Source organism: Cetorhinus maximus, chromosome 1 (genome assembly GCF_964194155.1).
Source record: "Cetorhinus maximus chromosome 1, sCetMax3.hap1.1, whole genome shotgun sequence".
Lineage (NCBI taxonomy): Eukaryota > Metazoa > Chordata > Chondrichthyes > Lamniformes > Cetorhinidae > Cetorhinus > Cetorhinus maximus.
The window spans coordinates 202,978,188-202,995,619 of NC_135879.1; the positions used below are offsets into that span (position 1 = coordinate 202,978,188).

The 17,432-nt window shown below is 43.5% G+C and overlaps 1 protein-coding gene across 1 annotated transcript in view; it reads right to left on the reverse strand.

The window, feature by feature from the left end:
* The window catches only part of malt1 (MALT paracaspase 1), a 129,436-nt gene extending 113,012 nt beyond the window's left edge, over positions 1-16,424 (reverse strand). The window contains exons 1-2 of the mRNA XM_078551889.1: positions 16,146-16,424; positions 15,787-16,062 (exon numbers count right to left, since the gene is read on the reverse strand). Of these exons, the coding sequence (XP_078408015.1) occupies positions 15,787-15,938 (152 nt within the window). The 5' untranslated portion in view covers positions 15,939-16,062; positions 16,146-16,424. The remainder of the gene's footprint in view (positions 1-15,786; positions 16,063-16,145) is intronic.
* Between the last annotated feature and the right edge of the window lie 1,008 nt (positions 16,425-17,432).

The following is a 17,432-nucleotide window of genomic DNA, read 5'->3' on the forward strand; positions in this document are numbered from 1 at the left end:
TTACAGATTGTGTTCGAGTACAATTCTGCTGATGCTGATAGTTCACAGCACCTCACGGATGCCCAGTCTTGAGTTGCTAGATCTGTTGAAAATCTATCCCATTTAGCATGGTGGTAGCGCCACACAACACAATGGAGGGTATCCTCAATGTGGAGGTGGGTCTTCTTCTCCACAACGACTGTGCCATGGTCACACCTACCAATAGTGTCATGGACAGATGCATCTCCGACTGGCGGGTTGGTGAGGATAAGGTCAAGTATGTTTTTCGCTCTTGTTGGTTCCTTCACCACCTGCCACAGAGTCAGTCTATCAGCTATGTCCTTTAGGACTCGGCCAGCTCAGTCAGTAGTAGTGCTATTGAGGCACTCTTGGTGATAGACATTGAAGTCCCCCACTCAGAATACATTCTGTGCCCTTGCCACCCTCACTGCTTTCTCCAAGTGGTGTTCAACATGGAGGAATACTGATTCATCAGCTGAGGGAGGGCGGTATGTGGTAATCAGCAGGAGGTTTCCTTGCCCATGTTTGACCTGATGCCATGAGGTCTCATGGGGCCCGGAGTCAATGTTGAGGACCCCCAGGGCAACTCCCTCTCAACTGTATACCACTGTACTGCCACCTATGCTGGGCCTGTTCTGCTGATGGGACAGGACATACCCAGGGATGGTGATGGTGGAGTCTGGAACATTATCTATAAGGTATGATTCCGTGAGAATGACTGTCAGGCTGTTGCTTGACTAGTCTATGAGACAGCTCTCCCAATTTTGACACTAGCCCCCAGAGTAAGGAGGACTTTGCAGGGTCAACGGGGCTGCAGTTGCCATTGTAATTTCTGGTGCCTAGGTCAATGCCGGGTGGTCCATCCGGTTTCATTCCTTTTTTGTGACTTTGTAGCAGTTTTTTATAACTGAGTGACTTGCTAGGCCATTTCAGAGGGCATTTAAGAGTCAACCACGTTGCTCTGGATCTGGAATCCCATGTAGACCAGATCAGGTAAGGACGACAGATTTCCTTCCCTAAAGGATATTAATGAACCAGATGGGTTTTTACGACAATCTATAACGGTTCTACGGTCATCATTAGACTTTTAATTAACGAATTTTAATGATTCAGTTCCAGAATTTTGACCCAGTGAAAGTGAAGGAATGGTGATACGGTTCCAATTCAGGATGCCATGAGACTTGAAGGGGAAATTACAGGTGGTGGTGCTTCCCTGTGCTTGGTCTCCTTGTTCTTCTAGGTGGTAGAGCTCGTGGGTTTGGAAGCTGCTCTCAATGGGGTCTTGACAAGTTGCTGCAGCACATCCTGTAGATGGTACACACTACTGGTACTCTGCGCCAATGGTGGAGGGAGTGAACGTTTATGGGGTGAATGGGGTGCCAATTAAACAGTTGCTTTCTGCTGGATGAAGTTGAGCTTTTTGACTGTTATTGATGTAATGATGAAACCAATGTGTCACGTCACAGCAAATATAGTGATAATTTCTCCTTAATGAATACACAAAGAATTCTCTTTTACACCTTAGCATTCATAACACACTACAACACCATGGTTTGCAATCAGGTCTATAAAACCCTAAACTATAGATTATTACAGGATAAGATTTTATCCCAAAGTAGTCACAGAAAAATTATTCTTTCTTTCTGACGAGATCACCACCTTTCCATTATTTCCAAGGCTGTGGTATTGAACATGACTTTTCAGCTCTTGAGTCTCAGCCCTGACACCAATCCTGCTGCTCCACTAAAGACACTGCAAGTAGGAAGGGGCAATGTGGCAATGGCTAAAGTTGAGCACCAACATTTCAGCATCCTAATATCAGAAGGACCAAAACATGACTGCTTTAAATCAGGAGGCTCAGGAGGAATTTTAAAAAAATACCTTGAAATACATTTCAATCAGATATGACAAAAATGTTGCCTTTGAACTTGTCAAAAAGTAACAATCATCACAATGCCTTGTTGTGGCATGTTCCTTAAACAGCATGTTCTTAATGCATCACTTGCTAGATTATATCCTGCATTTTTTCAGCCTCCTTACTGACAACAATTTTCCCTGACATCCTCTTAAGGATGTCGTTGTTTTCATATTTTCACACTCTTCTACTTTGGAGAATCGTGTGAAATAGTGGAAGGATCCACTGGCTAATTAACAGTCTGACAGGTCACAATGTGAACAGTGATGGTAACCTTTATACCAGCTGGTATAGAGTGGAGAGGGCCACTTCAAGTGAACACTACAATTAAACAGTCTGAGATGCCACTTGTTTTTTGGTGGGACTTCCCCATATTTGGTCACATGTACAAATATTGCAGTAAGGACTTTCCAATGGGGGCTTTCCAGAATTTAGTCACGTGTAATTTGAGCATCAAACCAACATTTACACCCAGGGCCCATTATCTGAAATATCATGAATCATAATTAAATCATTCCGTAGCCATAGAAAAGAAAAATCGCGTCAGTTTTATAAAATTAGCTTTGCAATGAACACATCAGATCAATTTGGACATAAATATTTGGCTTACATGTTTATAGTTTTTGTATAAATGATACATAACGAGTGTGACATAGAGCTCACTCTATGAACAATAACTCAAAAAGAAGTCTGCACTCATACACCTTAGCAGCAGTCGTAGGCATGCAGATTACACTGCTTTCCTTTCATATTTAACATTTCACTGCCAAATCCTTGCATTGCTATAGAAAAGGCAAAAGTATCTTGACAAAATTAAAAGCAATTTATCTTCATTTACCTAATCTAGCCACAGAATGAAAAGTAAAACTGCTCACACTATGTAAAATAGTGGGTCACTGTTGTTACACAGACAGACACATCAGCCAATTTGCACACAATAAACGGGGAATGAAATGAATGGGTTTTCAGTTGTGTTGGCTGAGGGAGAAATGGTGGCCAGGATATCAGGGAATTGCCCCATTTGCCATTTTAACATCTGTATGCAATAATAGACTGAGTAGATAGGACTTTGCTTTCCTCTCTGAAGGGCAGCACCTCCAGAAATGCAGGATAAAGGATCAAACTGGCAATCTTATAGGTCATAACAGCTCAGGTTCACGGTGCACTATCCTTTTTAAAACCTGAACCATCAGGACAACTCCAAAATTAAAAATTATCACACTATTTATCTGGCACATCTGCAAATCATAAATAAAGCATGTCCCACAACTCAGCTGATCTAATCACATGATGAGAAGTAAGAAAAACATAGTTGTATTTTATTATTGGGAAACAGAACAAAATATATATGATAAATTTCATTCATTTATACTTTCAAGCTTTTTGTGCACTGAAAGCCATCCCCCTAGGCTATTTAAACTTCCCAAGCCTTAAGGATTAAAAAAAGGAACTGCCTGATTGCTGTAGTATCACCAATAGCCTTTTTCACTAACAAGGAAGCATCCTTTGTAGCTCCTGCAGGCTTAGAAAGAAGCTGAAGCTTTCAACGTTGTGCATTTAGAATCACAAAATATTAAATCACGGTTTATGAGATGTGGACATGGAGGAGGATGTTCTGCATATCCTACACAGATCAAAAGACTAATAAAGAAGTGCTGGAACTAGCTGGAAAAAAGTGGAAATTAGTGCATAACATCAAAGAGAGAAAGATACAATACTTTGGTAATTTCATTAGGGCAGACCGTAGACAGAGACAGTTATTGGAGGGAAAGAAAGATCCATGGAGGACATAGGAGAGGGAAGCAGAGGAGAAAATGGGTGACGGATATAATGGACTGGATGCAGTTGACCTATGCAGAATGTGTAAGGGCAGCACAGGACAGACAGAGGTGGATATCCATAGCAGTTGACCTTCTGGGAAGATTGTAACATCAACGAATGAACAATACCAAACAGGGCCCTTCAACCCATCAAGCCTGCTGGTTCTTTGAAAGAGCTGTTCAATTTAGTCCCACACTCCAGTCTTTCTCCTATAACCTTGAAGATTAGTCCTCTTCAAATATATGTCCAATTGCCTTTCAAAACTTCCTATGGAACCTGATGGCACCATCCCTTCAGGTAACATGTTCCAGATCTTAACAAAACACTGTATGAAGAGTTTCTCCTCATCTTCCTCTCTGCTTCTTTTGTCATTTATTTTAAATCTATGACCTCTGGTTCTATCAAACACCACAACTCGGTCTCATCTTAAACTTCACTGCTCACAGGAAAGTAATCCCAGCTTCTCCACATAAATTAATTCTCTCATCGCTTTCATCATCCTAGAAATCCCTCGTTGAGGCCTTCAACTATTATACACAATACTCCAGGCCCAATCATGATTTGTAAAGGTTTAGCAAAGCTTCCTTATATTTGCCTCTATATACAAACTGAAGCATTCCATACAGATCCTTAACTGCTTCATCAACTTGCCTTTCCACCTTCAAGGATTTGTCAATATGTACTGCAAGATCACCGTACTGCTGAAAATAGTACCATTTAAACAATCCTCCCAAGTGCATCGATTTTCACTTATCCACATTAAATTGCATCTGTCATGTGTCTGCCAATCTCACCATTTTTACTATTTCCTCCTGAAGTCTGCTAGTATTCTGCTTACTATTTACTACACTGCTGAGTTCGGTATCACCCACAAACTTTGAAACTACTCCCTATGCCCAAATCCAGGGATGCAACAGGAAAACAACAGTCTCATTACAGGCCCCTGGGGAACCAGGCCACATTCCGAAAAATATTTGTTCACTACCAATCACTGCCTCCTATTTCTTAGCCAATTACATTATCACCATCCCTTTAATACCATGCACTTTTATTTTCCAATCAAATCTGTTATGTGGTACTTTATCAAATGCCTTGTGAAAGTCTATGCACACATCTACTGCATGACTTTCATCATCCCTCCCTGTTACTTAATCAAGGACTTCAATCTGGTTAGCCAGGCCTAATTTGATTTTAACAACTTTATGTAAACTGTCACTTATTAAGTCCAAGTGAGGATTAACTTTGTCCTTTAAAATGGTTATCATGACATGACTTCCTAAAAGCAGCTAATAAGAAGGACAAAAAATTGAAAGTGCATAGACAAGGACAATACATCAGTTCACAAGCAGGACAGGGAAAACACAAAACTGACAGCTGCAGTAAGAACATTAACAGTTGTGATTGAAGACAGAACAGCAATGGTGGCAACAGCATTGAGGGTGACAGGGATGACATCAGAGAGAGTAGGTGATAGTGAACCAGGCCAAGGAATAGAAATGGACAGTGGAGAGCAAACCAGACCAGGATGTGAATAGGAAAAAGGTAAATTTGGTACTGAGTCTTCCTATATGAGAGGATTAGATTTTAGTGTATTGGGCTGGTAGGGGGAGGGGGAGGGGGAGGGGTGCTTTGATTCTTGGATATTCCCATGCAGGCGGTTTGAATTTTGAGTGCATGGAGAGAGCTGAAATTTTAAAATATGAACCATGGAACTTTAGCATATGGTGACATAGACTATTCATTTTTGGGTGTCTGGATTTTAGCAATTGAAGAAGGTTTGGAATTTTAGTGCATGTTGAGGCTGGAAGGTTGGAGGGGGTGCGTGTTTTTAAAAAATATTTTTGGGGCCACTCAGGGCACATTCAAGTTAGTACTGCTACAGGTGGTCCAACAACAAGGCTACGTGACATGAAATCATGGGATTCACAGCACAATGGGAGGTTATTAACCTGATTGTGCCTATTCCAATGCTGGATTTTCAACTGCAGCTATAGTTTCCCTGCCTTTCCACAAACCATTTTTAAAAGTTTATTTGTTCACGGGGTATGAGCTGGCTGGGCCAGCATTTATTGCCCATCCCTAGTTGCCCTTGAGAAGGTGGTGGTGAGCTGCCTTCTTGAACCGCTGCAGTCCATGTGGTGTAGGTACACCCATAGTGCTGTTAGGGAGTACCAGGATTTTGACCCAGCGACAGTAAAGGAACGGCGATATATTTATAAGTCAGGATGGTGAGTGGCTTGGAGGGGAACTTCCAGGTGGTGGTGTTCCCATGTATCTGCTGCCCTTGTCCTTCTAGATGGTAGTGGTCGTGGGTTTGGAAGGAGCTGTCAGAGAAGCCTTGGTGAGTTCCTGTAGGACACCTTGTGGGTGGTACACACTGCTGTTGCTGTGCATTGGAGGTGGAGGGAATGAATATTTAAGGTGGTGCCAATCAAGCAACTGCTTTGTCCTGGATGGCGTCAAGCTTCTTCAGTGTTGTTGGAGCTGCACTCGTCCAGGCAAGTACAGAGCATTCCATCAAACTCCTGACTTGTGCCTTGTAGGTGGACAGGGAAGGGAGTCAGGAGGTAAGTTATTCGCAACAGAATTCCCAGCTTGCAATCTGTTCTTGTAGCCACAGTATTTATATGGCTAGTCCAGTTCAGTTTTTGGTCAATGGTAACCCCAGGATGTTGATAGTGATTGGAAGGCCATTGAACGTCAAGGGGTGATGGTTAGATTCTCTCTTGTTGAAGATGATCATTGCCTGGCACTTGTGCGGTGCGAATGTTACTTGCCACGTATCAGCCCAAGCCTGGATATTGTCCATGTGTTGCTGCATATGGTCACAGATTCTTCAGTATCTGAGGAGTCGCGAATGGTGCTGAACATTGTGCAATCCACACAGCAAACATCCCCACTTCTGACCTTATGATGGAGGAAAGGGCATTGATAAAGCAGTTGAAGATGATTGGGTCTAGGACAGTACCCTGAGGAACTCTTGCAGCGATGCCCCAGGACTGAAATAATTATCTCCTACAGCGGCAACCATCTTTCTTTGAGCTAGGTATGACTCCAGCCAGTGGTGAGTTTTCCCTCCCAATTCCCATTGACTCCAGTTTTGCTAGGGCTCCTTGATGCCACATTCGGTCAAATGCTGCCTTGATGTCAAGGGCAGTCACTCTCACCTCACCTCAGGAGTTCAGCTCTTTTGTCCATGTTTGAACCAAAGCTGTAATTAGGTCAGGAGCTGAAAGGCCCTGGCAGAACTCAAACTGAGCATCAGTGAGTAGATTATTGCTGAGTAAGTGCCGCTTGATTCCACTGTTGATGACACCTTCCATCGCTTTGCTGATGATCGAGAGTAGACTGATGAGGCAGTAATTGACTGGGTTGGATTTATCCTGCTTTGTGTGTAAAGGACATACCTGAGCAATTTTCCACATTGCCGGGTAGATGCCACTGTTGTAGCTGTGCTGGAATAGCTTGGCTAGGAGTATGGTTCGTTCTGGAGCACAAAATGTCATCAGGGTCCATAGCCTTTGCAGTAGCCAGTGTCTTCAGTCTTTTCTTGATATCACATGTAGTGAATCGAATTGGCTGAAGACTGGCATCTGTGATGCTGGGGACCTCCGCAGGAGGCTGAGATGGATCATACATTCGGCACTTCTGGCTGAAGATTGTAGCGAATACTTCAGCCTTATCTTTTGCACTGCTGTGCTGGGCTCCCCATTATTAAGGGTGGGGATATTTATGGAGCCTCCTCCTCCGGTTAGTTGTTCAATTGTCCATCACCATTCACAACTGGATGTGGCTGGACTGCAGAGCTTAGATCTGATCCATTGGTTGTGGAATTGCTTAGCTCTGTCTATCGCATGCTGCTTCTGCTGTCTGGCACACAAGTAGTCCTGTGTTGTAGCTTCACCAGGTTGATATCTCATTTTTATATATGCCTGGTGCTGCTCCTGGCATGCCCTCCTCCATTCTTCATTGAACCAGGGTTGATCTCCTGGCTTGATGGTAATGGTAGAGTGGGGGCTATGCTGGGCCATGAGGTTACAGATTGTGTTTGAGTACAATTCTACTGCTGCTGATGGCCCAAAGCGCCTCATGGATGCCCAGTCTCAAATTGCTAGATCTGTTCAAAATCTATTCCATACAGCATGATGGTAGTGCCACACAACAGTATCCTCAATGGAGGGTATCCTCAATGTGATGATGGAGCTTTGTCTCCACGAGGACTGTGGGTAGTCACTCCTACCGATACAGTCATGGGCAGATGCATCTGTGGCAGGCAGATTGGTGAGAATGAGGTCTTGTTGGTTCCCTCACCCACCTGCCGCAGACCCAGTCTAGCAGCTATGTCCTTTGGAAATCAACCAGATCAGTGTGTAATGGTGCTACCAAGCCATTTTTGGTGAGGGACATTGAAGTCACCAACCCAGCATACATTCTGTGCCCTTGCCACCCACAGTTCTTTTTACTGTAAGTGTTCAACATGGAGGAGTATTGAGTCATCAGCTGATGGGCAGTAGATTAAATCTATACAACTCCTTCCCGAATGTATATCACTGTGTCACTGCCTCTGATGGATCTGTCTTGCCAATGTGACATTGTAAGGTATGCCTCGGTAAGCATGACTGTCAGGTTGTTCACTGTTGACTAGCCTGTGAGACAGCTCTCCAAATTATGGCATAAGCCCCCAGATGTTAGTAAGGAGGATTTTGCTGGGTTGACAGGGCTGGGTGTGCCACTGTTGTTTCTGGTGCCTAGGTTGATGCCGGGTGGTCCGTCCAGTTTCATTCTTTTAGACTTTTTAGCTGCTTTGATGCAACTGATTGGTTTGCTAGGCCATTTCAGTGAGCAGTTAAGAGTCAACCATATTGCTTTGGGTTTGGAGTCACATGCAGGCCAGACCAGGTTGGGGCAGCAGATTTCTTTCCCTAAAGACATTAGTGAACCAGATGGGATTTTACAACAATCGACAATGGTTCCGTGGTCACCATTACTGAGACTAGCTTTTAATTCCAGATTTTTATTATGTGAATTTAAATTGCAACAGCTGTGGGTGGTCACTCCTATCGATACTGTCATGGGCAGATGCATCTGTGGCAGGCAGATTGGTGAGAATCTGCATTTGTGTCCCTTGAGCATTAACCTGAGTCTCTGGATTATTAGTTTGTGGTTTCAAATATTAACCAATATTGTAAGCTCTGTCTCAATGTTCATTTCTTCATAAAGCATTCCACCTCTACAGCAACCCCTGAGCCGGGATGGTTTATCTCCCCCATTTATTCTTTTGGATAAACTTAAATTTATGTCCTTTGTCAACCAGTGCAATAAAAAAGAACTTGGTTTCTCTAAGCTCTCATAACTAAAATCTCTCATGGCTTGACATCTTTTCCAAAGTAGGTTGCTCTAAGTTAGACAGAATATTTTGACTGTGGCCAAGCCATTCTTTGTACGGATTTAACATTTCCATTTTGATTTTATACCCCATGGTACAATGCTTACTATTCTTTTTCTCAAGAAAAACTATTATACATTTCTCTGCATTGAACCATATCCATCCATCTGCCAATTCTACTAACCTGTTTACATTCTTTGCACCATTTGCATTCTTACGCACAGTTTGCCATTTTTTTAATCAATTTGTTGATATGAAGAGGCACTGATATTTGCGTCCTCTTCTGCCTATGTCCAAATCATTTATGTTAAATATAAAACAAAAGAGGTTCCAGCATAGATCCTTGTGACACATAATTACCCCAAACCAAAAAGCATCTAGTTACTTCTATTCTTTGCCTTCTTTTTTAATTCTTTCCAGGGAATTGGGCATCACTGGCTAGGCCAGCATTTATTGCCCACCCCAAATATCTGTAAACAAGTTATCCCTCTGGCTATAACTCCTTTAAAATCATGTGTCCTAGTTTTTATACCAAGAGCGGAATCGTCACTTCAATGTCCTGAGCATTTTTGAATGCTGCCTGCTGGGGTTCACTTTCAGTTGTCCATCTGAGCTGAGCCATATCTCTGCCCACCCAATGATCACACTCCCATGCAGCACCCAATGTCGCCCACCACAACTGTCGTTTCACTTTTGATTTAGACATCATAGTCTTGATGCAGTTTTTTGTGGGCTCTCCCATCTTTTCCCCTCCCCTAGTCACCCATTTCCTTTCCCTCATCACTGTTGACCCCCCCCTGGCATTACCTCTGTGACTTACCAGCCACAAGCCTTTGCCTTCGGGGATGCCCAGGTGAATATGCACGTTACCTTCCTTCCCACAAATTCCACTCCTGTCCACATTCACCTCCCTGACTTCCTACTTCCCACCCCCAGGATCCGTGTCTGCTTCTGAGTCCGCACAAACCACCCTCACCATCCCTTCTACCCCTACCGTCGAACCCTCACCCTCCCACCCTTCTGTTCACTCTGCCCTCGGTCATTCTCACCATTCCCTCATACCACGCCAACCCTCAGTTCGCTCCCCAGGAGGCAGTCATGGGCTCATCAGAGCCCTCCCTTGCACGTTCACCTGGACATTCCCCCATATAAACCCCTTCCCCCACTCTGAACTCCTTCCCCACCCTGGATTCCTCCACCCCGCCCCCTTTTGTCCTCTTCCCTGCAACCCCCAGCAGGACGCCACTCCTGCTTAGTCCTTCCCCCTTCCAGGCTCCTTCAGACTCCCTTAGTTGTTCCATCGCCCTTAGTCCTTCCCCACTCCTGACCCTCTCCTCCAGCCTTACTCCCACCCCTCTCCATACTCCTTCCCTTCCTTACACCTCCACCCTTACACCTACCTCCCAGTTGCCATCTTCTCCCGTTACTACCTCCTCCACCTCCCATACTCCCTCCCCCCTCCCAACCTCACCCCACCCTGACACCTTCATTGCCCCCCCCTCCTAACCTCACCCCATCCTGACACCTTCATTGCCCCCCCCTCCTAACCTCACCCCATCCTGACACCTTCATTCCCCACCTCCCAACCTCGCCCCCCTGACACCTCTTCCTCTCCCACCCCCGGTACATCTTCCTCTCCCAAACACAGCTGGACCTTCCTCTCCACCCCCTCGTTGTGAGCAGACCCTCAATGGTGACTTTCTACTTTCTGTGAGCTGCTTTGCAGCAGAGCCATGTCCATAAGAATCCACCCAGCATGCCATGGGTGTTCCTCCAGTATGCCATTGCTGTCAGGCTCCAGCATTTTCTGCTCCTCAGATGTCTGCGATATGAGCAAGGCCCTGGCAGTAAGTCCTGACTTCTGCATGTCGCACTTGTCAAGACATGTTCTGCACCTGCGTGCAATCATGCTCAGGTGGGTGGACGATCCAGCGGGGCCGGGGGGAATGATTCCAGCGGGCTGGCCTTATAATGATAGGCAGATGTATTACAATGAGGTTCCTGACGACAAGTGGCGGGGAATGCGGCCCGCCATCAATGGGCTGACCTGCCGATCGCAAACTGATTTCACGACATCATGAAACTGATTTCTGGCCTTCTCACCATATTGTCCACTCACACCACCGAACACACCCAACACCAGCGGGCATGGAAAATCCCACCCCAAGCTACTTTATCAAATACCTTTTTAAAATTCATGCATACAGCAACCATTACATCCCATTTATGTTTTGTGATTTCCTCAAAACACTCATTTAACTTAATCAGGCGCAACTTGCCCTCATAGACACAGGAGGAGGCCATTTGGTTGATCGTCCATCTTTCAAGAGGAATCCACTGAGTCCCATTCCACTGCCCTTTCCCCATAGCCCTGTAAAATTTTCCCCTTCAAATAATTATCCCATTCCTTTTGGAAGATTTTTCTTTTACTGAATCCACTTCCATCACCCTTGCATCAGTGCATTCCACATCAAAAGAGCTCAATACCTAAAACAAATGGCCCTCGCCTCACTCTGGTTCTTTTGTCAATTTACCTAAATCTCTTTTCAAATCCATGCTGTCTCTTACTGATTAGCCGTGTTTTTCTAACTATTCACAAATTTCATCCCATAGTATTGGCCCTCTGGGCTTTGGAACTTCCCCCAATAGGGGGCAAGACAATTAGGCCTACAATTTCTTAGCTTATCCCTTTCACTTTTCTGAACAAAGTGATAGTAGCATTTACATACTCAAGTGCTTTAGTATCCAAATTCCAAAGATTTTTGGAAACTTATGGTTCATGCCTTTGCCATCTTATCCCAAACCCCTTAAAATCAAGGTCTGGTGTTCTTTTTTTACACTTTATTTCCGTTAACTTTGATACAGATGTCTTTCTACAGGGTGAGAAAATAAGGTGAGAAAATTGACCATACATATTTAGATGTATGAAATAAAACTTCTGAACATAAGATGGTGGGGAGTATGTTGAATCAAAGTTTCCTTCACCTTTAATACCAAGTGTATTAATTAGGTTCTTATTAGAATTTGAATTCTTTTGTACAAAAAAAATTACTGAATAAGTCAGCTTTTGCACAGTCAATGTCAAACAATGTAGGGAGCATGGCAGCCACTCTGTGCACAGCAAGCTTCCACAAACAACAATGTGATAAAAACCAGATAATCTATCTTTGTGAGGGATTGAGGGATAAATATTGGCCAGGACACCAGGAATAACTCACCTGCTCTTCAAAATTATGCTATAGGATCTTTTATGTCCAATTGAGAGTGCAGATGGGGCTTCGCTTTGACATCTCATTCAAAAGACAACATTTCTGACAGTGTAACACTCCCCCAGTACAGCACTGGAGTTTCAGCTCAGATTTTTGTATGTACATTACAACCGTGACTGTAAGGTAAAAGCAAAATACTGCAGGTGCTGGAAATCTGAAATAAAAACTGAAAATACTGGAAAAACTCAGCAGGTCTGGCAGGATCTGTGGGGAGAAACGGTGATAACATTTTGAGTCCGTATGACTCTTCTTCAGAGCTCTGGGCTCTGGCTCTGAAGAAGAGTCATACGGACTCAGAATGTTTACTCTGTTTCTCTCTCTACAGATGCTGCCAGACCTGCTGAGTTTTTCCAGCATCTTCAATTTTAATACAACTGTGACTGTGCCTTTTTAAAGTACTTCATTTGTTGTAAGACACTTTGAGATGTCTTGTGGCTGTGAAAGTTGCTATATAAATGCAAGTCTTTTTTCCTTTACTTTGTAACTTAATCTCAGCCTCAGAAAAATACTTTATTTCATTCACATTAATTTTTTGACTTTGCACTCTAGCTATCATGAAGGTCTGCCTGCATAAAATTGCCAATTATTGTGCCAAATTACACAAAATTAGGAGTAATTTTGAGCTAGAATATCACATGAGGGACTAAGACCTCACCCTGTATATTTTTTATAGAATATATAGTAATATCCTCATTGCTATCTCTAAAAATTTCAAGCTGGACAAAGACCTAAAATTGTTGAATCTATGTCTGTCTGTGACCCCGAACAAAAGCAGCTACCTGGCAGTATTAGAAAAACTTGCATATCATTATCCCTGAAGAGCCACTAATGACCCCCTATGGGCTGCACAGACTAAATTCAAAGTGAGCTATACAATGGCCACCTGTATTTTCATAACTCAAGCTGGCCAACAGGAATCTGCTTGCCTGTTAAGGCAAAAGGTCCCACAACCTTCCCTTCAATTCTTAAAGGTTGAGGCTTTTAACAATCTCGGGGACCCAGATGAGGGATATATATCATTTGTCAAAGAGAGTGTGGAGAGGTGGGAGTGATGTGACATGGGCCTCTGGCTTGTGTAACCAGTAATATTGCCTTGCTGAACTGCAAAGTCTCAGTCTGCCTTTTTATCATCTGACTAGCAGGCTCACAGAAAAGGAGCTCTGGCCCAGGTTGACAGACCCCATCTACACTGCTTCTGCTGGAAATTATGTACCACTGCCTACCAGATTGAGTCATCTCTACACACCTGTCTCATTGTGTGAAGTGCACACCACCAGAAAAGAATTATACAGCATCGGTGTGCAGCCTGCTGACCTCCATGAAGAAACACCTCACGGGACTTTGACTGTACAATGTCCTACACTGTAAATATTTATTTTCCCTATCATTCTTTTAATGTATAAATAGGAAGGAGGCAGCATTGCAGCCCTCCTTCGATGTTTTGTGTGCAAATAAACCAACCATTTGAGCTTGCTGCGGTTTTATTAGTAAAAATTGGATTACTCCAAAACCGAGGAGTGGGGAAATATGCCACCACTTCTAAAGGGCTAAGCAAATCAAAAACATCTTTCTGCTTACAGACAGATGCTGAGAGGAGAAAATAATGCTGTTTAAATTAACCCCTTTCCGTTCATAACAATTAGCTACCATCATTTTTCTTTGTTTAAGATTTAGAATCTCAAGCTGCTCTAGTTTCCATTTTTAGTTTAGTTATCCAGCTGTTAGGTCACTTTCTTCACTGTTGCAAATTATTTTTTTTTCCCCCATAGGATTTTTCTCAAGTTCCTCTTTTATGTTCTTGGAAGGCAGGCATCATCCTGTTTTTGCTTTTACATATTCTATGTGAGAGAATTCTTCAGTCTGATTTCTTAGCTTCCTTTCTGTCTTTACTCCTCAAACTGTTCTACTTTCTCAACCTAGTTTTTTTCCCTTTATTTACCAGCTTTTACAAACTGCCTTCTCTACTAAATGACCTTTCATCTTGCTTTCTCTCTCCCTTCATAGTACTTGTCTGCTTTTCTCCGTTTCACTATAATAGTCAGATTTCTCAGAATCTGAGTTTTGTAACCGCTTCAGTCATATCCTGATCAACCTGTGCCTCACACAACTTCTGACACTCTGCCATGTTGCTACGTACAAAGTGGACAAGGCAGAAGCACCAGTAATTGCAACGGACAAACTTTAAAGATGCCAATCAGGTAGGTTCTAATCTACAGATTTCATCACAAGGGGGAGTTCCCAACAAAATAGCAGGAAATAGGAAAATTCCCCTACCAACCGATCGGGCAGCTATCAGCTCAAACTAATAGAAACCCAGGTAGGCGGCAAGGAAAATTGATCTGCAGTACAAGCATAGCCTGAAAGACACAATAGTTTTGGATTGAGCCACATGGACTGAGAGAGTCCCAGATTCCATTCCCAGTATTTGCTGTTTTTCTTCCTGGCAACTAATCATCTGATATGCAAACACACATTATCATGATGAAAACTCTCTAAGGCAAGCTGAAAAATGTATGCATGAACAATTTCTGTTTTCCCCATACAGCAGGCACTATTTGTCTCCATTGGTGCATACCCCACTTTATCAAATCCAAACGTTTAAGACCCACGGCATCTTCAAGAATGTGCAGAGGTACTGTTGGAGCTTAACCAATCAGAACCATGCAGTTTACCGAAATAACGCCTTGGTAAGCTTCAATTATGACCACCTTTACAACCATATTTTTGCTGATTTAACTGGAACTGTGGGAGAATCCCAGTGTCAGTGACAGGTCTGCAGTTCTATGGGAGACTGAGATAGGCTTCTGCACGCTTGCCTGTTTCAAGTATCAAAATACTAAATCTGCCACAACAAATTCATTTGGTTGCAAAAAAGGCATGCCACCTTAAACCAAAGATTCCCCTTAACAGTGACCTGCCAAGGGCAGCAGTTGGTCATTAGATGGATAGCAGGTTCCAGGATTTCCTTACAAGTACCTTGGCAAGGAACAACGCACGCCATGAAAAACGTGCATGTATTGCAACCAAAAGTGTGGATGTACAACATGCTACAGCTACCACTGGATCACTGACTTTACTTATCTCAATTGAGACAATATAAACATACAAAGGGAAGGAGTGAAAACAGGCTTCTTGCTCCTGATGGCATCCATTAACATTTGCTGGAAATTGCACTTGTGAAGGCGGGATATGGTTTGGGTGTGATGCCCATCACAGTTGATTAGCGTATGAGTACTCGCGTTCATGCAATAGTAATGGATGCTTGTATCAGACGAGTACCCGTGGAAGTGTGTCCCAGCGCGAGGCTGCTTCAGAAGCGCAGATAAAAGTGGCCAACTTATGTTTCTTGTGAGAAGTTAGTGATTTATAAAACAAAGCTGTTCTTGTCCATCTACCTGAGTCTGAAGCGCTTGTCGGCTCCCACAATTTCCGCCAGTTTCCTCCAGCCGCGGTTGTTTGCCTTGTCCAGCAGATCGCTTATTTTCTTCAGCGTGGGCTCCTTCAGGCTGTTGATGTTTAACGACGTGACCTGCATGGACCCTGCCATTGTAGCAAGCCTGTGCAAAGGATTTCCTTCCAGCTCCGGCGGCGTTGCTGCTGTCACTGAACTGCAGCAGCCGCCTTACCCTTCCTCGCTGCCACCCACCGCCCGCTCAGGATCCAGGCAACACCTATTCAAATAAAACACGGTCCAGTCAGCTTTCCAAAAATGACCTCGATCGCCTTTCTAGACAAAAGAAAGTGCTGCACTTACTGGAAATGGAGATTTCCAACTGCTGATTCCAGAAGAATTTCAAGAAGCTGTACCGAGTTCGACGAAATTTTACAAGTGTTCACTCGTGATCTTGCTGCTGTACCTAAACATTCGTGTCCCGGCCACAAAATAGGGAGCGATCTCATCTCTGTCTAATAACTGCCCTCTTTCCATTTAGCTACCACGATAAGGCGGTGGCACACACTCAAAGTGCTGTGCAACTCTCAGTCAGAGTACCTACTGCATACAGGTAGACACTTCCTCATACTTTGGTGATGCGATACTGAAGCAGGAAGTAAAGGCACCCCCCCCCCCACCTCCAAAACCAAAGAGATGCAAAGCTCTCTGGGAATTGTAGTTCTTCATGGGAAATTGACATAAAAAAGAAATTCTGTTGAAGGGCTCGAAACGTTAACTGTGTTCCCAAATGCTGTCAGACCTGCTGAGTTTTTCCAGGTATTTTTGTTTTTGTTTTGGATTTCCAGCATCCGCAGTTTTTTGTTTTTATCTTTATTTTAAAAAAAGAATTTGACTTCCAAAAGAAACAAAGAAAATCGCATTTATTTAGCGATTTCTGCAGTCTCGGGCTGTACCGAAGGCTGTGGTGAGTCGCGTTCTTGAACCGCTACTGTCCATGAGGGGTTGTTGGTGTACTCCCCCAGGGCTGTGAGGGAGGGAGTTCCAGGATTTTGACCCTACCAGGATGAAGGAACCAGATCTATTTCCAAGTCCTCATGGTGTGTGATGAGCTTTTAACTAAGTACAGAACCAAGGGGCAAGGGGGAAGAACAAGAGGGAAAATTCTGTGATGGGGTAAGAGGACAAGAGTGATTAAATGGTGAGTGATGATTGTACTCAGCAAAATGAAGTGATAATGGAACAAGTATACAAACAAAAATTGGGTTCATAAGAGATGTAAGTAATTACATTGATTTGTAGAGGGGGCGCAGGGGGAAGCCCTTTATATATGACACCCCACCCTTTTACGTGATCTTTGGTTTCAACTGATGATATCTCAAAAGGCATCATATCTGTCATTAAATCGACCTCCTGGTAAGAATGACAAAGCAAGCAAAGCAAATGGTCATGTTCAGTACCAAAGCAAAGGTCCAAACACTCAAATACACCAACTTATATGGATTTCTTGTTCAAGGTGCAAATATCTCAAAAAGTGACTCAAGAAACTGATGTTGATGTTCTGGTTCTTGAAGAAACACAGAGCAAACACATCCACCAGTTCAACACAAGAAGATATATGAAAGGCTTTGACTTAATTGCTTGCAATAG